Source organism: Notamacropus eugenii, chromosome 2 (assembly GCF_028372415.1).
Source record: "Notamacropus eugenii isolate mMacEug1 chromosome 2, mMacEug1.pri_v2, whole genome shotgun sequence".
Taxonomy (NCBI): Eukaryota; Metazoa; Chordata; class Mammalia; order Diprotodontia; family Macropodidae; genus Notamacropus; species Notamacropus eugenii.
Window position 1 is genome coordinate 434,644,614 of NC_092873.1, and position 22,758 is coordinate 434,667,371.

Sequence of the window (22,758 nt, forward strand, 5' to 3'; positions counted from 1 at the left end):
ACTCTTCAAGATCCACATCTATCTCAACCCTGCAGCGAGGATTTGTTCTGCTCTCTAAATCTGTCACATTCCTTTGACTTTCTAATCCTAAACTTTTTTTCTTTTTTGGTGTTGGAGGTGGGATAGAGAGGGAGACTGAACCTATGATTTCACTGATATAGGGAACTCCTGGTAAGGAGACTGGCACTTACTTGGCAACTGGCAGTCTTAAGAAAGTTGCCTAGTGCATTGAGCATTTAAATGACTTGTCCAGTATGTATCAGAGGAGGGGCTTGAAACTGAGTCTTCCCCACTCCCAGGCCAGATCTTCATAACCCCAACTTACCAATAATACTGATAATGGGTAGTCCCTCAATCTCATTTTGGTAACCAGTATAAGACAACCAACTCTCCATGCATTAGGGACTGATGAACCTATGTGGTATATAGATTAACCAAGCCTCTCTACCTCTCATTTTTTGCCTTTTGGCTGCTCAGGTGCAATACCTAGAAGGATTGTTGGGGGAGGCTCTTTTTCTAAATACCACCAGGAGTGAGTGAGTGAGAGAGAGAGAGAGAGAGAGAGAGAGAGAGAGAGAGAGAGAGAGAGTGTGTGTATACTAGGGAGGTGGTGTTGGTAGAACTGAAAATATAAACAAAATGAGGGATTTGGAATCATCTGTGGACTTAAGACTCCCCACTCCCCTTGACTATACATGGCAAAGTTGACTGTGATTTCTCCTCTGCTTGTGCCTAGGGTCCTCTCCGGGGAGGTTAGATCAGTTAAAGGATTACTGTAAATGACACCAGGTGCCTGGGTTTGACCCCCTGTGGACAAGTCAGTTTCACATATAGTATAAAAATCTGTCCCTTGGTCACAAGCAGCAACTCAGAATAACTGGGGAGACTTAGATAGTGAATGTGGCTAGGTCAAGGCAGGGTCTAATCCTTTTCCTTTCCAGAAGAATTTACAATCTGCTGTGGGCCATTCTTTTTTGGCACGGGAGATCACTTTCTTTCCCAGGACCAGGAGATTGCCCTGTGGAAACTTAAGAAAATCCTGACTCCCTGCTCTTTAAGGAGCCTAGTGCTAAGATAAGATCTAGCTTCCCTGGAGCTCATGGCCTAAAACAGGCCTCATCCCAGTGCAGGGAAGAGACTCTGGCAAGCGGTGGTGGCCCATGTGTGCTTAGCAGACATCTAAAGACTTTATCAGCCTTGTTTTTCTTCCTCTTGACTGTCTTCCCCCCTTCCCCAACCCAGCAAATATATTGACTTCACTAGGCCACAATTAACCCCAGGGTAAAAGACCTCTCTGAGCCTCAGACGTAGAAGGAGCTTTTAAATGGCATCCACCACTAATCCCGTGTTGCCGTGCAGGCCAATGCTTACTGTATGAATACTCAATCACAAAGTCAGTTCCTGGCTCGAGATTGTGGTCCCATGTGAGGTTGGCCGATTTACTGTTGGCCTTCACCGTGAAGTTCCATATGGACTGTCCATAGGGGGCTGGTGAATAGGTTAGAAGAGGAGTTAGTAATGATGGGGGGAGGCAGGGCTGGGCACACGCACAGGCCAGGGTCTGCTGGGAAAGAACAGAGAGTCAGAAATTGCCTGGTATACATGGCTCCAACATAGTTCTAGGCCTCAGCCTTGGGTGGCTGAAACCCGTGGGCCTAGTGTGTGCTAGAGAGCATGCAGGCTGACCTTGGTGTGGAGGGAACAGCTATCCATGGACAGCTGGATAGCCTCTACATGATGCAAATAGGAATTCAACTCAAAGCATGGTTTCTTATTCAAATCTCTCTATGGTACCTGGGTTCAGCTCTGGAAAGGCCTGGATCTCTAAACAGGTCCCACTTCTCAGAGGAAGGGAGAAAAAGTTCCCCTTTGCCTGAATTGGGCAGAGAAGGTGGTATTCTTTGTCCTTAAAACTACTAAAGTTTTTTTGTGATGATCAGAGTGGCTGCTTAAGAAGCAAATGGAATTCGTGATCTGTGATGGGGTGGGAAGTGACAAGGTGGAGGGTATTTTCTTAAGCTGGGAGGTGTGAATATGTGTGTGGAGGGGGAGGGGGTGTGAAGGGAAATGGAAGACTTTTCTGGAATACAATTTGGAAACATGAAAAGTTACCCAAGTAATCACATCCTTTGACCCAATAATTCTATTACTCCAACAGTGTAATTGAAAGCAGCTGCAGCAACAACGAAAGATTTATCTTTGCAAAGATTTTTGTTGTAGGTAACTGTAAACAATGTGACACAACCTAAACGTACAATAGGGACATGTTTAAAAGAATGGTAGTATGTTAATGGAATGGAATGTTTCAATGCCATTAAGATGGGCAAGCAAGATGAATACAAGGAAATCTGGAACGGCCTTTATGAAATAAGGCAAAGAGAGAAAAAGCAGACCCAGAAGATGGAACATGTATTTATAGGATTACAATCATATGAGGAGAAATGAATGAGGTTGGACAAAGAATCCTGATGGGGATTTGGTTTGAGGGACTCACAAAGTGTCATTATGCTACTTTATGGCTGGAAAGTAATTAATTTAAATGCAAATAGTAAATTTAGTTGTTTGTATCGATGTTTGAAATAACACATTTAAAACTATTTTTAAGGTGAAAAAGCCCCCAGAGTCACACTAGGAGAAAATCCAAGGCCTGAGAGACAGTTGCTCTGGTTCAGAGACACCTTGGGAGATTCTCAGGCTAGCAGAGGCTGGATCAGGTCAACAGCTATGAACCCTATTCTCTTCCTCCTCATTACTCAAAGGTCTTCTAATGGTCTGGAACTATACTTTGAAAGATCTTAAACCCATCAGTAATTTCTCTTTCCTCCCAGCAGACCACTCTGAGACTGGCCCAGAACACCTCCCCTTCCTTGATATCCTTTCCATTACATTGGATTCTTTCCGTTCTAGCTTCTTAGGATGGGGTTGGGGGTGGGTGGGTACACTCTCTGTGCACTGGACAAGGCATCAATTACCCGGCTCCTAATAGCTGGGAAGCCATTGCATCAAAGACATCACTAATCTTCAAACACAGTCATTTTTCAGGAGAGCCGGCAGCCTGATTACCCCATTTCCCAGCAAAGATTTAATAGTAGAATGCTAGCATGAAGCCTCATATTTCAAAGACTTTACAAGTGTGGCTCCTGTGTATTTTATTAGCATGCAAGGGGGTACTGTCACCTACTCACTTTTCAAAAATAAATGAACCAAGTGCACTCAGTACAGTCTGTGTGGCATATAACTCAGCTTGCAGGGTTCAGAAGTTATAATGGGCTTCCTGGTCTTTACTAAAGTAATGCCTTTCCCCTGAAGCCTGGAGGATAGCATTAGCCTAAGGTGAGTGGTCATCAAACATTTGGCTTCCTGGCTAGAATTGCCAGGGACCCTCCAACGGGTTTGTCAGCTTGGTCCAGCTTCTATATTTTTCTTCAAGACTTTTTGCATGAAATGGCTGCCTTAGGCAAATCTCAACTTTGAATTGCATGCCTTCAGGAAGGTCAGAGTGAGACCCCCTTCTCATTTCTAGTGACAGCTGGAGGGGGAATGCTTCCTATGGCTGGGGTAAGAATGTTCATTTGACTAAACGCCTCCAGGCAAAGTTGAGGGAGACCTGGAGTAGGTCTAAAGAAAAGAAACTAAAGTGATAAACTGGAATAGGAGTGTTTGGAGGGTTGAAGGAGAGATTCTCCAGGCTTAGAAAGATGAAAGCAGGGGAAAAAACATCATCAAAGTTTATGGATCACAGAGGGTGAAGATAATAAAGTGAACTCAGGCTAGTTCAGAATACCAGAACCAGAGAGGTCCACCTGGCAGTCTGAAAGAAAGCTTAGGACATATGAAAGGAAATCTTTCCTCAAAAAAGTCTATGGAACTTGTTATTCTCCCAGGGACTGGTATGGGATCAAAGTGGAAATAGCTTCCAAAAGGCTGAGGTGAATTGGTAGATGAAAGAACCAGATAGGGGTATGAAGAAAGATTAGGAAAGGTGGAAGACATTTCTAATGTTTGAAGCTGGGTGGAGGGGAGGGCAGTCATGCTTTCCCATAACAGGTCACCATTGGCTCTGTCACAGACAGAGCTGCCTGGATGGTCCATAGTCTTGGCCCATCATGTCAGTGCTGACGTTTTGATGTCACCAGAGGGTAAGGCAAAAGTCATTCTTCCTCGTTGCTCTCTACCTGTCTTTTCTGACAGTCAAGGTAATTGAATGATGTCAGGCTCAACCTCAGCAACTGAGCTACCACTCAAAAAGCACACTAATCACCAATTAGCAGATGGCAGCTCCCAGTGATATTAACAAGGTTTTCCCTAGTCAATTTTTGTTCTAAAGGTCAACATTACTTCATCACTTCAGGAGACAGCTTTTCCAAGGTCAAAGAAATGGTTAGTGTTGTAAACTGACTTTGAGTTAATATTTTTACCAGTTTTCTGAGAGCTTAAAGCATTTTATCGACTTATCCTCTCCCCCGTGCCAAATCCTTATCATATATAAGGCAGTGTGGTATAGTGATTAGAGTGTTGGATTGGTGTTCAAGAAGGTCTTGTGGGGTTCAAACCCCACTTCTGACTCCTTCCTAGCCCTGCTACCCTGGGTGAGTTGATTAATCTTTATGTGCCTTGAGCAAATTCTTCTTGCCTCAACACTTAGCACAGTGCCTGGAACAGCAACAATGCTTACTGACTGAGTTCCACACACTGGCAAAATTAGATTCTTCCTATGAGGCATGATGGCTGCCCTTAGTCAACCAAATGAGGGCTGGGAGCAGGGCAGAGAGACCCTGAAAGGTGAAGGCACCTTTGCCCCAGGCCACACAGCTAATGAAGACTACAGATGGGGCCAGAACAGGCAAATCTGCTCCCCATTTCCTTGGCTGCCCCCCCCCACATCCCCCTCACCCCCCCCCCCACCCCATCCCTTACTCTCTTTTTCAAGCTGACTTTCCAGCTGTCACATTGGCTCCATAAGCTAGAGCCCCTTCCTTCTAGACAATAAAAGGCTGTTTAATGCTCAGAAGTACTGCTGAATTCCCCAATGGGTTTCCTCATACTGGAAAAACAAAGCTTCCCATCCTGACTCCTTTATGCTTTATCCCAGCAGGCTGGGTCTTAGATTGATTTTTACAAGCAGCTACTAAAATGGCCATAATTTTACTTCCATGCATTACAGGTTATGGGGAACATCCATGGAAACAGCAGCTTAGCACCTTTGGTCCTTACTAGACTCCTTGATGACAGTACTATTTCCTGGAGCTCATATAATCGACTCTTTTTAAAAGGAAAAGGGAGGGGGAGATGAGAACCTGAGATGGCCCTATGAGGGCTCAGGTGCTCTGGGTGTGGGTTCATCTTTTGGAGGATCCCTTTACACACTTTACAGGCTCCATTCCTTGATGCAGAGACAAAGATGCTACTGGTAAGTGACAAGCAGCATCAGAGAGTTTTGCTGCCTGGCTGGTTCTCTGCGGATGAGGCTCTAGGTTCTACCTATCCTGGTACCTTGAGAGGAAGGTTCCTCTTTGCCTTGGAATCCCATATCTAGGATGCAAACCTTTTTCTGTTTCACTACACCTAGTGTTCAATGCAAACTCTGGCTTGAGACAGCCTGAACATGTCATTAGTACACCCTGGGCAGGATTAAAAAACTATGCCTCCCTGAATGGTAAAATTTTACCAGCCTATTTTGCTGTTCACTGGGGGCTTTAGTCTTTCATTGTAAGACATGTCACATTACAAAATAAATACTTATGGCCTATCTTCTGGAATTAGGTACATTTACTTAAAAGTCCTACTTAAAAGAGACATAGCTGCAAAGTGCCTTCCAAATAATCTAGTCTAATCCTAGAAATAATCTAGTCCTTTACTTTACAGATGAAGCCCCCAAAAGGTGAGTGATTTCTCAAAGATCATATAGGAAATAAGCAGAACTGAGATTTGAACCCAGGACCTCTGCCTCCAAATCTAGTGCTCTTTCTGCTACATCACATTGCCTCCCATTAAACACCCTGTGTTTTGGGCTCTAAGTGGCTGCCTTTCTTGTCCAGCTTTGGTGTGGATGACTGGAAATCTCTGGGTGAGGACCTGAGCTTGGTATCCAATCACCTTTCTGAGGTGGAAGGATCCTGCCTATCTCTTTATCACAGACTGGAGAAGCTAATGATAATGATTGATGATGATACTAATAGTAATAAATAATGGTAGCTCAGATTTATATAGTGCTTTCAGGTTTTGCAAAAAGGCAGGAAGGGTGAGGGATTATGATGCAGGTGAGGCAGGAAGCCTAGGAGCAGAATTCAGGTTCTTGGCCTTTGAGACCTCCTCAGGACCAGGAATTCTGGGGTCTCCTGGATACCAGGACATGAATCTAGTCCTCGGATACATGATTCCTTGGCCTAGAAACCACTGAGGGATGTCCATAAACGTTAGGCCTGGTCCTAGCTCTTGTCCTCGGAAGACTATGTACGTGTCTCTACTGAAGAGTAGAGAGAAGGCATGGGAAGGGGCAGAGGCTTGAGGGGAAGAGGGAAGTGTGTGTTCAGCAATACCAGTGTCCTGTATCTTAGTCACAGCAGTTGGAGGACTCTCCGTGGTAGTGGTGGCAGCGGTAGTGGTAGTAGAAGCAGTTGTAGCGACGGTGGTGGTGGTGGTGGTAGTAGTGGGAGGTGCAGCAGTGGGGACAGTTGTGTCAGCGGCGGTGGTAGCTACGGCAGTAACATCGGTACCGCTCACGGCACTTGTCGCACTGACTGTAGTTGGAGGCAAGATGGTGGGAGCTGAGAGGGAAACGTAAAACAGCCCGGTCTGGTTGGTTTGGTAGTCTCCAGGTTGGACACACTCCCACAACCCTGCCCCAAGAGGCAGGAGGCCCCAGGGGAGAAGATGTGGCTTCAGGAGCTAAGATCCCCAAGTGAAACAAAGGGTATGTTGGATGAACCATGATGGCTGAGAACACAACCATGTGGAATGACGAAAATGAAGCCTGAGAGTGTGTTTCATTTTCTTCTTGATGGTCTGCATGGCTCAAAGCACCCAGCATGCACCCAGCAAAGATGGGAGAAGGAGATAGAGGAAGGATGCATGGAATCTCTTAGCCCCGGGGAATGTGAGAAATCACAGGGAAGAGCAGCCAAGGAAGACACAAGACCAAACCCAAGCAGGAGCCACATCCCAACCCAAGCCCACTCAGCCAGTCCCAGGGAGTAGGAAGGTAGAGGGATCCTCAGTTGGGTGGCCCCTGGGGCACACAGACAGTCTGCCATTCCCAGGGTATAGTCCCTCAGACAACTTTACCTCCCTGTCCCCCAAATCATGTCTCTCTGCCATGTCTCCTTTGGACAAAAACAGCCTCAACACCTCTAGAGTTTCTTCTCCATTCTTAGAAATGGGCTATGTTCAGAATTCCCTGGCTTCTGATGGACCTGCCTGCCGATGTAATATCCATTTCATGATTTTTTTTTCCCTCTCCCAGCTATTCTCCCTGATCCAAGGCAGTCCAAAATCACACTACCCTTCTGGCTTCCACATTCCTTTGCTGACTCAGGCTGAGCTTGCAACCCACTAAAACTCCAAGATCTGTTTCAGAACAACTGCCGCTGTTTATTCACACTCCAGTGCCCCCGCCCCCCATCTTATACTTGTGAAGCTGATTTTTGTGCACTGGCGTAAGACTTTACATTTATTCCTATTGAATTTCATCTTATTAGATTCAGTCCAATGCTTTTCCCTGTCAACATCCTGGCATCATCCACTGTGTGACTCTCTGAGGGGACCCTCCAAAGACTCAGCAGAAACTGGCCAGGACCACTGTGGTAAACAACTCTAGGGGCATTTTGAGACCATGTCACCCCTGTATGAATGATTTCAGTTCATATCGTGAATGGATGGGAAGAATCTATGGTTAGAAACAGTGGTGGTCAATGACTACCTCCCCACGGACACTTCCTTCTATCTGAAGGAATGAAATTCACTCAGAAGGGATGTCATATGTTGGGCTTCTATGTACCTTACTCCTAGCCCTGCCTACCCCATCATGAGCAGTGGAGAGCAGCACTAGGCTGTGGAGGAGGCTAAGAGCCCATCCTTTCCTTCTTCTCTAGATACTTGATGCAGCTGAGAGCCTGGGAGTATTATAATATTCATCTCTTGTCTACTACCTACCATTTATGCCAATAGAGGACCAGAAATGCCACCTTAAGAGATCAGCAGAGGCTGGGGTGACTCTCATCTTCCTGGAGGCCCAAAGGACTCCAAAGGTTCACAGAAACAAGAGCATGTGGATTGCCTCACCCTACCCCAGACAGCTAGTATCACACTGATCTTCAGAGAGGAAAATAGCAGACAGCCTCCGTGGTGGTGGGTGTTGGGGCCTACCAGGGGCGTCTCCCTCTTGGCAAGAATTTAGAGATCTTGAACCTTCTTTTCTTAGCCCTACCTAAACAAACGTCTCTTTCATTTGCCCAGTTCACTCAATTACAAAACTCACATAGAAAAAAGAGAGAGGGTTCCTGGGGTCTGGAAGACATGGCCGCAGTGTGGAAGATCAGAAGTGTTTATTGGGCCCTGAGGGTGGAGGCCACAAAAAGCATACTGGGAGGCCAGTCAGCACTTTAGATTCCATAGATTCTTCCTGAGGTTCAAAGCTATGGCATTCCACTCCCCTTTGTCCCAAATAACCCTCAGTCAATGGGAAAGTCTTCAAATACGTACATACATACGTGTATATTTATATACATGCATGTATATGTTTATTTCAAATCCCACTCTCACACTATTTTTTTTAAGAACTGAATGGATAGCTACCCTTTGCCAAGGTCCCAAATTATAAAGCACTTTACTTATATTATATCAGAGTAGCAATGTCAAAGATTTATACTGCACCACTTCCCTTTATCTTTGCAAAAAGACGTAATGACTGGGAAATTCTGGAAAGCCAGGTCAGTTCTACTCCATATTTGGTAATTCCTCATCAGTAGTGGGTCCTAGGTACCTCTGTCACCATTTTATTATGAGCTGGGGAGTTAGTGGGATATTTGAGGGGTCATTTTGACCTCCAAATAAGACTGCCTCAAAGCCTTATATGTTTAATGATTTCTGGGATGACCATCTTTTACAACCATCTGTCCCCAGGTCGGATGTCACAGAACAAGGAATTTAATGACTCAGAGGTCATCTAGCTCAGCCTATACATCTGAGAAGAGATGAAATGACTGGGGACCTTGGGAAAGCAGAGGGTCAGTATTTCTCCAAGTTTGACAATTTCTAATAGAATCCTGCCACACAAAGAGTAGGTCTCAAATACATCTGTGACCCCTGCAACCTGAGGCTGGGGGTAAGTGGGGGGATGGGGCGTGGTGGGGATGGGGAGTGGGTGGAGGTTCTTAAGTCTAAACCCACACACAAGCAGAATAAAAGAATTTCAGAGCTGGAAGGAACTTCAGTGGTCAGTCCAGCAGTGTCAAACTGGACTTCTTGCCAGCCCACATATTTACTTAGAAAACCACAACTCAGCATTATCTATGTTGTATTGTATTTTTTGTTTATTTTGTTAAACATTTCCCAATGATGGTTTAATGCGAGTCAGCTAGCCCTGCAGGCTGCGAGTCTGACACCTATATTTAGCTTTGTGCCTATTGAATTTGCCCAGCCCTCACACGAATGGAATTCTCACTAAACATAGATAACAAGGCTCCTTCAGCCTCTGCTTGAAGACTTCTGAGAAGGAGTCCATTGCCTCTCAAGGCAGACCATTACACCTTTAGATATCTGTAAGTATTAGGATGTTCTTCCTGATGCTTAAAAAATGATTATTTAAGACCAACTGACATCAAACCTATATGGATCTCCTTGTAACGTCTACCTATTAATCTCAGTTCTGCCCTCTGGAGTCAAACAGAACAAATCTAATTTTTTCCTGTATATGACAAGCCTTCAAATACTTGAACTCAGCGATCTTGTTCCCCAGCTCAATCTCCTCTTCAGGCTGAACATATCCAGTTTTTTTGATTGTTCTTCAGGCCCTTCCCCAAGACGATTACTCTCCTCCAGGCACACTCTAGCTTATCCTTCTTAAATCATGGCACCCAGAACTGAACACAACACACTTGACGAGGTCTGATGAGGGCACAGTGCAATGGGGCTGTCCTACCTCAGTTCCTGGAAAACAGGCGCCTCTTAATGAAATCCCAAATCATCTCACCATTTTTGGCTTCCACATCTCAGAGCTGACTCAAGTTGAGCTTGCAGACCACTAAAACTCCCAGATCTTTTAAATTTAATTTAATTTTTTAGCACTGCTGCTATTTATAAATGCCCCCATTTCCTTGGATTTTATTATACTTATGAAGCTGATTTTTTTTGTACCTAAGATGAGATTTTACATTTATCCCTACCAAATTTTCATCTAATTAGATTCAGTCCAATGGTATAACTTGTTTAGATGCCAGATGTCATCCGTTGTGTGATTCTGGAAGAGGACCCTTTAAAAACTCAGTGGGAACATGGCCAGGACCACTATCATTAGCATCTGTGGATCTGATTTTCATGAGATGTTTATCAGAAGTCATTGTTATTCCAATGGGGCCAGTTGGGAGGGGAGCAGTTTCTCCAAGACAGAGACTAGAATGGGTATTCCTACCCTGGAGCTCATGAGTTTGTTGAATATTTTGTTAACTGTATTTAAAAAAATTAATATATTTTATTTCTTCCCCAATTATATGTTAAAAACATTGATAACTATATTTAAATATAGTTGGCTTCCTTTAGAGTCCTACATTTCATTTCACGTGTTTAAAAGAATTATTCTCAAAAGCAGAACATAACCTTTATCACACTGAAAAGGGGTCCCTGACACAAAGTGTTGAAGAACCCACAGCCTGGAGATAACAAAACAGGAAAGAGACAGAGGGTTCAAACAGACTCACATAGAACCTCAGAATGGGGAGGGAGGTCAGTATGCATCCAATCCAATCTGTAACTGAACAACAGTTCCCTTTATACCATCCTTGACAAGCGGTCATTCAGCCTCCTCTTGAAAACTGGCAGTGAGTGACTCTACTACCAGAGGCAGCCTGTCCCACTTTTGGTCAGTTCTACCCTAGAGGCAGTTAGGTGGCACAGTGATTAGAGAGCTGGTCCTGGAGTCAGGAAAACCTGAGTTTAAATCCAGCCTCAGATAGTTACCAGCTGTGTGAGACTCTGGGCAAGCCACTTCACCTCTGTTTGCCTCTGTTTCCTCACCTGTAAAATAGGGATAATAGTAGTACCTTGCTTCACATGGTTGTTGTGAGGATAAAATGTGATAATATTTGTAAATCACTTAAGTGCCTGAAACATAGTAGGAACTTAATAAATGCTGGTTTCCTTCCTTCCTTCCTTCCTTCCTCCCTCCCTCCCTTCCTCGGTCCATTAGTTCATTACACCTGTCTCCCCCTGCTCCCCTCCCAACCTGTGAGTATACAACATGGCACTATCCCAGGCCTTCTCTCTTTCAGAGTTTCATTGACTCCCATCTCTCTGCACATGAGATTCTTAGATCTACTCAGCTAGACCTAATTTCTCTTCTGAGCTCTAATACCACATCACTGTATGTGTCACAGGCAGCTCAAACTCAACCTACCTTTCTCCCCAGATCCACCTCTCTCCCTAACTTCCTTGCTTCCACTGAGGACACTATCATTCTTCTGGTCATCCAGGTTCACACCCTCTACTTCATAACTCGATGTTTTACTTTCTCTCACCTCGCCTCCCTCCCAGCCAATCAGTTACCGAGTCTCTCTGAGTCTACCTCCGTGACATTGATTCCATCCATCTTTCCATCCCTTTCTCCCCACCCACATGGTCACCATTTCTACTTCAGTTCTCATCACATCTCACCTGGACTATTAACATAGCTTCCTAATCGATTTCCTTGCTTTCAGTCTCTTCTCACCAGTCCACACAACTGCCAAATTAATATTACAAAAATACAGGTCTGGACATATTATTCCCCTGCTCAAAAAATTCCAGTGGCTCCCTACCCTCTCTAGGACAAAAGACAACCTCCTCTCATTCGCATTTAAAATCCTTTGGAGTCTTGGTTGAGCCTCTCTTTCCAGGTTTTTTTGGTTTTGGTTTTTTTTACACACCCTTCCCCATCACACACATTATGTTTCTACCAAAATCTTCTTTTGGTTGCTTGTACAGGAGGCTCTTTCCTATCTCTGCATCTTTGCACAGTCTATTTTCTGCCCTTGCAAAGTCCTCCTTAAATCACTTGCCAAGGAATTCCTAGCTTCCTTCAAAGCTCAGTTCAAGTATCACTTCTGAATATAAAGCTTTTCATGATCCCACAAGAGGCTCCTGCTCTCTCAAATAACCTTGTATTTACTTCCCACATACTGTGTACTTGATGTGTACAAGCTATGTCCCCCAGTAGACTGTAAGGTCCTTGAGGGCAAGGACTGTTGCATTGATGACTTTATATTTTCAGCACCTAGCATAATCTTGGCATACAGGAAGCTTGTAGACTGATCAAACTGAATTGAAACTGAGATACATCAATGATGAGCTTCCTGCTGGCATACAAATTCAAAATATTAAAGCTGAACAGGATCCCTAGAGGTTGTCTAGTCCAACCCAACCATTTTATAGATGACAAAACTAAGGCAGAGTGAGCAGGTGACGTGTCTAAAATCACATAGCAAGAAAGTTGCAATTGCAACTAAAACACAAACTCACACATTGTGACTTCAGGTTCAGTGCTCTTGCAGTGTACCCCACAGTCTCTTTGGTTCCTTCTGCTTCCCCTTCCCTGGGTACCTTCTGAGACTGGTCCTAGCACTGAATGGCAACCAAGAGCCCTAGGCAGACATTGACGAAAGTTGGGCTCTCTGGGAAATGGCAGGGATGGCATGGTAAGTTGTTGGAAGGGAGGCTCTGACCCTGGTCTCCTCATTCCCAGTTGTCTTAGCCTGGAAGCTTCCTGCCTGTGTGTGCATAGATCCTGGTTGGTTCTAGGTGATTAGTGGAAGGAATAGCAGGACAGACAACCCCAGGAGGGGATGAATCTCTAGCTGACAAAGAACAAGGCTAGAATACAAACAGAAGGAAGCAGGGAGATGCAAAAGCAAAGAGAATCAACCCAAATGAGGGTGGGGAAAGGGAGAAGGATGGGAAATAACCCAATGGTAAAAGATCTTTCTCTCTGAGTAGGGTAAAGAACAATTTCCTTAAGGAAACTCTACTCTCGGCTTCCCAATCTGCTCTTTCAGGGTTACTTCCTAAGGGTGTATACCCCAACTGGACTCTGTTAAGCCCTTTCCCCAGGACCCCATACTGCCAGTTCTGGATCCATTTCCCTGATGAAGACCTACTCCCATTTCCTACATAGTAAAACAGAGCCTCAGATGGGAATTCAGGCCAAAGCCAAGGGAGGGAGCTCAGGAGACATTTGCACTATTTTTCTAGCTTGGGTCCAGTGGAGAGCTCTCAACGAATGGCTCTCAAACCTCAGAGATTAGAATTTGTAGGGTGGGACTGGGATTTGGCCACCCTGGCTATCATTTCGACTTAGATGTCACCCCACCCCCATTTTCTGCTCCCTCCCATTCAAATGTTCCTTTTTAGCTTTCTAGATTGGGGGCTTCCCCTAACCCTTAGAGAAGATTGACTTCCTGGGGAGGCAGAGAGCAATTATCACTCAGGGGGCAGTAGAACTGGAGTTCCCACTAAGATAGCACATCAGGCAGGGAAGGCCCTATTCAAGACTGCATTCACAGGGGCCTCAATGAGACAGCCCCACAGCACTGGGCACCCATGCATGCAGCATGCACCATCAGCATGCATACCACTCTTACCCCATTTCCCCCTTTCAGTGGCTGGAAACAAGACCAAGGTGAAAGGGACCTGGGGTGGCCTAGCCCCTGACACCATCTGTGACCAGAGCTTAGACGGTAATTCTCCACACTCTGAGACTGCCTTCTTGGACAAGACACTAGGCACTCAACCAGGCTTCCACAATTAAGGGTCAGTAACTGTCAAGGTATGAAGCAGAGCAGGCCACAGCTCTAAGGTCTAGGGTTTGGGGGAAGAGGGCTGTCCTTCTCTCTTGAAGTCTCTGGGATACAGATCCATGGCTTAAGTGGGGAGACTGTGTTAGGTGCCTTTGAAGGCTTCCCAGGCCAAGCCTCTTTCCCCTGGGCTTTGCCTCCAGCCAGTGAAAAGGTCAATTGTGACCCATGCTTTGGCACTAGGTCCTCTTTGGTCTCCCCCACCCCAGTTCAGACTGGGCTCCTCCTGCACCACCCCATGCCATGCTGGTTACCTCCTTGGCTGGTACGATACCTGGGGTTGGAGTAGCTTCAGAAACAGCACCCAAGTTGGGGGGGAGGAGAGAGAAAGGTAAGGGAAGGAAGAGAAAACAGAGGCACAGGTGAAATCACAGGACAAGCACATGGAGAAAGTCTGGCGTTAAACACTGCATGGTGAGACTGAGGGGGGAACTGTTTGGTGGTCCCCTCTCCACCTTGCCCATGGTCATGTCCACACAAACACCAGCTAATACTTGGCAGATACTTCCAGGTTCCCCCAGTCAGGATGGAGGTCAGCACCAGCTTAGACATGTTTGAACAGATTTCTTTCCTCCTAGGTTCTTGTACCATTTCATGAATTAGATAGCAATCCTCTTTCTAGGGGTTGAAGTTGGGTACTGGTCTGTTCCAATGTTCTCCCAGTCCTGGCTTATCTCATATTCCTTTCCCCTTCTCAGCTACATGAAGGTCTTTGAAGCCAGAAAGTTACAAGGATGGGTCAAAAAGCCTATCCCACCCCTTCTTCTTACCTATAGGAGTGCTGACCTGGTCAAGGTGGTTTGCCTATGATTTAGCAGGCGTGGAGAGGACCCCACAATATTAGAGAGATGGAGAGACTAACCATAGGAATGGTTCTTACTACACTAAATGGAATAGATGGGGTTTTTTTGGGGGGAGAGGATGAGGAGAGTACAGCTAACTTGGGCCACTCCCAGCTCGTCCTTGGGGTGCTCGGTAGACTAGAGCTAAAAGTGGTTCTCAAACTCCTCTGCTTATCTTCTGCCACTAGGTTTCTTCTCAAACCCATTAGACTGAAGGCCCTAAGTTACAACTCAGGCAGGATTCATGGCAAAAACCCAAGCCTGGGAGAAGGTCTTTCTTTGTGCTCTCGTCCCCTAAGGCTGTAGAACATTTTCTTTGCTAGGCACTGGGTTTTGACAATGGGGCTTTATCTACTTTCAGCATCTGATCTGGGGGGCAGGAGAGGGAGGAGTGTGTCTCTCCTCCTGGGTCCTTCTGTGATGTGGGCAATCAAGCCTACATACAGTCTCCACCTCCCCCCAGGAAATGTGCTTGCCAATGCTCAGGGCAGAGTGACCAAGCCTTCTTCTGCTGATCATTCTCCAAAGTTTACAAGACCAGAGAGAGCCTTCCATCATCAATCTGTTTCTAAGTCAGCTATGTCCTCTGTTTACCTCATCCCTTGCCACTACCCCAGAGTTGGATTGCTGGGCAAAGACAGAGAAGGAGGGATGCAGGTCTTCTCAGGACCCAGGCCAGTAGTAAGGGACCCAAAAGGCTCTTTTGGGGTGGAGGATGGGTTCCAAGGAGTCCCTTAAGCTGTATTTGTGGGCTATCTGGTTAGATCCAAGGACACTGATCAAGGGAGACTGGAAGCTTCCTGGAGTTTCTGTAGTAGACCTGGGATACTGGTCTCTGAAGGTTTTCCTCCTCTACAGACTGGATTTGACAATTTGCTATCTTGACAATTTGCTCGCATCTCCCCTATTTCTCTCCTGGACAAGCCCTTTTCACCAGGGAGGATGGCCTGAAGGCTGAAGTCCTATGTGGAGAGCTAAGCAGCAGCTGCCTCTAATGAATTTTCCCTGAAGACACAGCTTGGGTCTTGGGGCCCGAGGTGGCTTCAGCCAAGCTCATCCTGTAGGGCAATAGAACCAATGCTAGTACCTTGAGCTACTGAATGATTTAGACTCATAGGGAAGCTGGCTTGGGGGTGCCTGTTCCCCTTGGCCCACTTCCTCCTCATGCTCTCTTTGCCCATTGGGATGTGAGCCCCTTGCCTTCCCCTGTCTCCCCAGTGCTTAGCACACCACCTGAGGCACAGTTAGCATTTAAAAAATGCTTGTGGACCAATCTCACTTTCACCCAGGTTGCAGGGCTGCCTACATCCATCTCTTTCTGAAGAGCACCTATAAAAAGAGACCTGCAGCCTAGAACTTCCATGATTCCAACGATTCTTGTCCATTCCATTCCAAGGACTCCCAGACCAAGGCTAGAGTTGATCCTGGCCAGGCACTGGACCCTATGAGGAAATCTCTGGGCCCCAGGGTCTGCATGGATATTATTACCACTACTGTTATACTCTTAGGTGAGTGAGTACACATATTACCCATGACATTCCTGTAATACATTTACTTCTAAAGCAACTTCCCTCATATATCAATGCATTTCATCTTCCTGATACCCCTTTGAGAGAAAATAGCCATTAAATGACTTTTCCAAGGACCCAAGTAGCCCAACTCAGGTCCAGTGTGGAGCTCTTTCTAATAGACTGAGCAGATATAAGCTCTCCAGCTCGGAAGAAACCTTCTAGGATCTTGCCCCTAAGGATGTAGCAGAGATGCTACATGTGGGATGCAAGAGAAAAAGATGTTTTGATGCGTGTCCTTGGACAGCTGATTAAATCAGGACCATTAGTTTCTGATTCAGGCTGCACTGTCCCCACCAGACGCTCATCCATCCTCAAGCTGGCTCACCATACCTACCTTCATTTGGTGGAGCTGGTGACTCCTCTGTGACCACTTCCCCGGGACCCACTTGAGTCCTGGCACTGAGTGAGAATCGGTATCGGGACACAGGGTCTGCTCTCTGTATTGAGAACTTAGTCTGATTGGGAGAAAAGGTCTCAATCACAGCCTTCCCTGTCTTGGTTCCATTAACTGGAGAGAGAAAACAAAGAAGAATCTTCTCACTTTAAAGGTCCTTTAACTCTGGAAAAGGAAGCTGTGGAATCTGCTAAGATTGGAGATTAGGGGGGTTGGCTAGTTTAGAGGCAGTTGGGTTTGAAGGCAGCAAGTCACGCAGAAAGATATCTTGAGGTCTCTTTCAAGATTATGAAGTCATACAGTTCCTATTTTCACCCTGCTACCACCATTCTTAGCTCACTGACAAATTAAGGAATAGCTGCTATTTAGACCAAGTCTGAAAGGCTCAGTTTGTAATCTTAAAGTCTCTCTGTGCATTTAAGCATTGTTGAAGATACATCTAAGCTCTGAATATATTTTTTTCTTAAAAACAACAACACCACACAAACAAACCAAAACAAAACCTAGTGCAAAGTCTCTAGGATTGATCTCAAACATTACTGGCTTCTTTCTTAAAGGGTCTATTAAATATACTTCAAAGGATGCAGGGGTCAGTCTTAAAGTCCCCTTCTGAACAGTACAAAAAAAGTCCATTATTAGATAATTGTCATGCTCAACAACAAAGTAACAGACACTTTAAGCTTCCTGGAGAGCTGCTGTACCGCCTATTTTTAGTTCTTAGAATTTCTGGAGACCTTCAAAAATAATGAACACTCCTCTGATACTTTGGGATACTGGGGATAAACCTCAGCGGGGAAGTGAGGTAACTGCTATTGAGGTGGAGAGAGTAACCCTGACTCCTCATGCCACATTTCCTTAGCACCTGGGTTCAGTGCAGTTTGTTCTGCTATGATCTCTCTCTCTCTCTCTCTCTCTCTCTCTCTCTCTCTCTCTCTCTCTCTCTCTCTCTCTCCCTTCCCCTTTCTCTCTATCCCTCCCTTCCTCCTATTTCCCCCTCCATCCCCATCCTTCTTCCCTCCCCTCTCTCTCCCTCTTCTCCCTTCTGTCTTAATCTCCCTTCCTCTCTCTCCCCTCTTTCTTTCTCTCCCCTTTCCTCTCCCCTTCATCCCCCCTCCATTTGTATGTTCTTTGAAAGCCCCTGGGTCCTTTTGCCTGGATCTAACGTATGTTGCTATGTCTCCCATCCTATCAGTCTGGGAATTTGTACTATTTCTAGACTGGGAGTTTCTTGTGGGCAGGCACTGTTTCTTCCATCAGATTTGGAGCCTTGTAAAGGCAGGAAGTAAGTATCTTTCCTTTAAATCAAAGAAGAGGGTCCTTCACAAAGAGACTGGTTAGTACAAGGGGTTTGGTCTGGTTCCCTGGCTGAATTGTTAGAATGGAGTTTGTCTTTCCCAGAAAAGGAGGAGGCATGAGGAGGATGAACCATACATACAGGCAAGGTATCTAAGATTGTATCCTGTCAGGATCCCATTGGGGTGTTCTGGGTGATCCCATTCCAGGTTGATTGTCTCCAGGTTGGGCTGCCGGACTCGGAAACGTCTGGGGGCACTGGGTACTTGGGGAAGGAGGAGAGAGCAAGGGAAAGGAGTGGAGGGACAGGAGGGCAAAGGGAAAGACAGGAAAAACAAAACACAAGCATGAAGGTAACTAAAACTGCTCAGCTACTATATCAATTTATGGTGGACTAACATGCTGTAGGTGTGAAGAATTAAAAACTAGAGGATCATGAGTTGGAGTACACTGCCCTAGGCTTGGGAGTGGTGTTCTGGGAAACATGACTTTAGATCTTTGCCACTGAGCTCAGGGATACTTAAGAATCAGTAACCAACTTGTAATCAATTAAATGAGAACTGAGTGCTCACCATGCACCTAGCAGAATGCTAAGCTCTAACCCTTACTAGAGGATTCTTTGGATGTTGAGCAGGGGTGCTCCTTTGAGGAAAACCAATTTTTAGCAATTTTATGTGAATTTACAAGGTGAGGTTCTGTCACTGAACAGAAACATGGGATGAGGTTACTGGGAGGCAAGAAGGTGATGCTGAATTTCTCTCAAGACTGAGAGGAGAAAGGGAGCAAAGAGAGACAGACCCAACATGGGAGAAAGAAGGGAAAAAAAAAGGAAAAGAAAAGGGAGAAAAAGAGTGAAAGGAAAGAGGAAGGAGGGAAAAATCAGGAAAGTAGAGAATGGAAGACAACAGAATAGGAAAGAAATGAATGACTATGATCTTACTCTCAGGTAAATTCTAGTCTCCTAAATAAAGCTGGTTCCATTAGCTAATAGGCTCAAACTGGAGCACAGCATAATATGAGATGATATGATTTTATATGATATGCTACACCATGCAATATAATATGATATAATATAATATAATGGAATGGAATGGAATGTAATATCAAGGAATCTGGGTTCAAATTCTAGCTCTGCCACTTGTTAGCAAATTACTTAATTTCCCTTTAGGTTCTTCATCCACCTATAAAATGGAGATGTGATAGACACTCTATTCCTCAAAAAGATGCTTTTGGGGATCAGTGAGATAACAGAAATAACTGAATTGTTAACAAAGTGTTAACATAAACTTCAGCGATGTTCTGATTCTCATTCTGGTAAGAGTTTGCTATGTGGTGTTGGGCAAATCAGCTTAATCTCTCTGGGCTTTGGTTTCTTTATGTACAAAATGAGGGCACTGGACAAACCACTCCTAAGATTCTTTCCAGCTCTACTACGTTGTGTCTTGCTACATGGTCCCTGTGCAGGGGAGCCCAAATTAAAGACTTTCGGTGATGAGAGGGAGGTCAGGAGATTGTGTTCTTAGGATACTGACAAAGCTACTGCCTCTTTTTTGAATTGGGGTCCCTCAGGGACTCAGGGCTAGGTGAACTGTTTGTCTCTAGTCACGGAGAGCCTGGGAGACAGTCAAGGATCCAGGTGGTCCCCTTGGGAGTCAGTCTGTAACACCAGATCTGGAATTGTCCTGTCCAGTCCAGAAGAGCCTTCCTCTCTACATCCTTTCTGCAGGAGGTCACCCAGATCATGAAGCCAGTCAAGGAGATTCCAGAGGGTCCACAGATCCCCCTGAGGTCATGTGGATATCGACTTGCATCATCCTGTGCCAGCTGACATGGAAGCAATACCAACTTGACCAGGCTTGGTCAGGGTGGCCACCCTGATCTGGCCCGTTTGGTATTGCCATGAAGACCTACCTCCTTCTGGGGTGGTGAATTCCTTGACTTCACTGCGAGGCCCATCGCCTCTCCCATTGACCACCACCATCTCCAGTTTGTAGTTGCTGTAGGGAAACAGGCTTGACACTACACCCCGGGTTCGGTCGCTGGAGAAACTGGCAAATTGTCTCTTTTGAGACACCCATAGGCCCTTCAGCAAGCTGCTTTCCCTCCAGAAATAAGCCTTGGGGAAAAGGCAGACCAGTGAGAGGCCTGCCATTCCAGGCTCCTGGTTAGTTGTTAGTGGTTGTGGTGACTGGCCTTTCTTTGGCTTGCCATTTTCTCCAAATCCAGGAGAAGTGCAGGTTTCAGCATAGCCTCAGCTACCCCAACTTGAGGGTTGTGGTGTAGCCTTGGAAAGGCTGAGGTGAGCACAAATTTATGGCAGATACGTAAAAGTTGATCTCATTCATTTTCTGATCCGTGTCACCTCCCAGGGGGTGATGGGTAGGCAGAATGGCTAAATGTGTGTCTGGGATGATCCACCCTGGGGACTTATTTACAAAGCTCTATTAAGCATTATTCAGTGAGTCAGCTACAGTCATAAATAACATAAATCTAGGAGTCCAGGGCAGAAAGAACTTTGCTTTGTGCTCAAAGACCACACCATCTTCAACTAGATTAGTAGGTTTTAGATAAGAAACAAGTTAAAAATTTTAGGTAACACTGGAAATCTGAATTTAGGAAGATGTCAGTCTAATCCCTTGACACCAAATAGTTCTATCCCTTTGGTGATCTTTAGGAACAGGCTACATAACCACCTTTCTGGGATAGGCTAGATAATATTCTTTCTAGAGACAGGAACTGGACAGGATGACCTCAGGAAGGTTATTAAACTGAGGCTGATTTCCCTTTATTGGGGGGTACTGTGGATATATCAGGTGTACAGTTCAATTGAATGATCTCCTTAGGTTCCTTCCAACTCTAGGATTCTGTACCTCTAGGATTGTAACAGGGGAAAGTGAAAATTAATGAATTTGTTGCAAATGGCTGAATGGAGGTGGTGATCACTACTCCCTGTCCCCATTCTTCCCCTGCCCTCCTTCCCCCCTTGCCAGTGTTATTTGGAGCCCCCATGGCTCATTATGGAACAAGTTCAGGCTTACCAGGGAGAGAGGTCAGAGTTAGGGTGTTTTTAGTTCTCTCTCAGCTCTGGGCAGAAAATCTCCCATGGAAGTACATTGTGTGAGTATGTGAGCAAACAAGCTTTGAGTTAAGAATTAATCTCAATGTCTTTCCTTTCCCTACTTACCTACTTCACTTCTTAGGAATGGATAACCCTTCATTCCCACCCTGACCTGCCCAACAGCCAACTCTGAATGATCCCACTGGTCACAGATCAGGCAATCAGAACCCAAGGATGGCCTCCACCAACTGTTTCAGTTATAAACCTCCCCCATCCCTACTTTGACCTGAGCTACACAAGAGGAGCCTTGAGGGTGGACTAATTTGAGAGTTTCTCCCTCTTTCCCTTTCTTCCCCACCCTTCAGAAGAAAAGTCTAACGAGCAGAGATGTTGCAAGAGAAGCCTTGGACCTGGGGAATACATACCCTAGCCAGTCAGTCCCTGGATAATTGAGAGTTGGCTGTGACTATACCAAGGAGTTGGAGGCCTTTTAGCTGCATTCTTAGTTAGTCTGGGATTTAAAAACATTTACTTGGGGGAAGGGAGAGTAGTCTAGCAGCAGTTAAAAAGATGGGGCGAAGAGTATATCAGATGTGGCATAGCACCATCTTCACACCCATATGTGGGCTTACACATATCCCATGTGTTATATGTGACAGCCTATGCTGTGCCCATCCAAACCTATTCTCCATCACTTGTGGCCCTCTGCTGGGCAAATTCATTCCTCCTCAGAAGCCTTAAAGGAGATTGGTGATGACCTGGATAGTTATTTGAAAAAAGAATCTCAGGTACCCACGTTTTCTAAGATTAGCTCTCCCAGCTGGGTTGACAGACCTGCCCACCCCCTCCAGAATTAGTGTACCAGCCATCTGCTACCCCTTAGCCCCTGGTTAGTCAGCTGGGCAGTTAGGCCAGGAGCTGGCTTGCTCACTCGATACTCTCTAAGCTGACCCTGGACCGTGTCCGGGTAGACTCGGTTCCACTGAAGGCCGATGGCTGTGCTGTTCAGGACCCGAACTTTTACGTCAGTGGGTGCAGCCCTGGGATCTGAAATGTGGGGGAAGAGAGATGAGGCCTTAGTTATTCAGGTGGAGTCACTGTGACTCTCTGTGGTCCCTTGTGATCCTTTCTGGATTTTCTTTCCACAAGCCCCACTAAATGGGGAAAGAGTCCTGATAGCACAGAGCATGTTACCCCAATCAGACTAGGAGATCACCAAGGGCAAGGAGTATCTCTTCTTTTTCGGGGCTTCTTCTCCAGTACCCATCCCTAGTACCTGGATGTACACACAGGGTGTGTGTGTGTGCATATGTGTGTACACATGTGTGCATGTGTGTGTGTATGTGTGTGTGAAAGCTTTCTAATGGAAGAGCTTCCTCCTACCTGCTGGAGAGTTTTTTCTTACCTTTCCCATACTGTCTATAGGCTTCAAACATCTCATCATGGCCCACGCTAGTGTACTGATCTTCATTGACTACCCTGGAAAGGAACCCATAACTCCCATCCCCTCCACTGGAGACAATAGCCTTGGAAGGTCTCCATCCTCCTGGTAAGTAGGTCA

General features: G+C 45.6%; 1 protein-coding gene across 9 annotated transcripts in view; it reads right to left on the reverse strand.

The window, feature by feature from the left end:
* The window catches only part of NFASC (neurofascin), a 240,381-nt gene that overhangs the window by 23,535 nt on the left and 194,088 nt on the right, over positions 1 to 22,758 (reverse strand). For 3 of the 9 annotated variants that reach the window (XM_072648074.1, XM_072648072.1, XM_072648071.1), the window contains 3 exons: positions 18,282 to 18,404; positions 16,787 to 16,960; positions 14,314 to 14,328 (listed from right to left, as the gene is read on the reverse strand). In XM_072648074.1, the coding sequence (XP_072504175.1) occupies positions 14,314 to 14,328; positions 16,787 to 16,960; positions 18,282 to 18,404 (312 nt within the window). Of the gene's footprint in view, positions 1 to 1,371; positions 1,489 to 6,539; positions 6,768 to 12,588; positions 14,329 to 16,786; positions 16,961 to 18,281; positions 18,405 to 20,050; positions 20,256 to 20,349; positions 22,245 to 22,758 lie in introns of those variants that run through there. The other 6 variants (XM_072648073.1, XM_072648070.1, XM_072648078.1 and 3 more) reach the window with 4 other exon arrangements.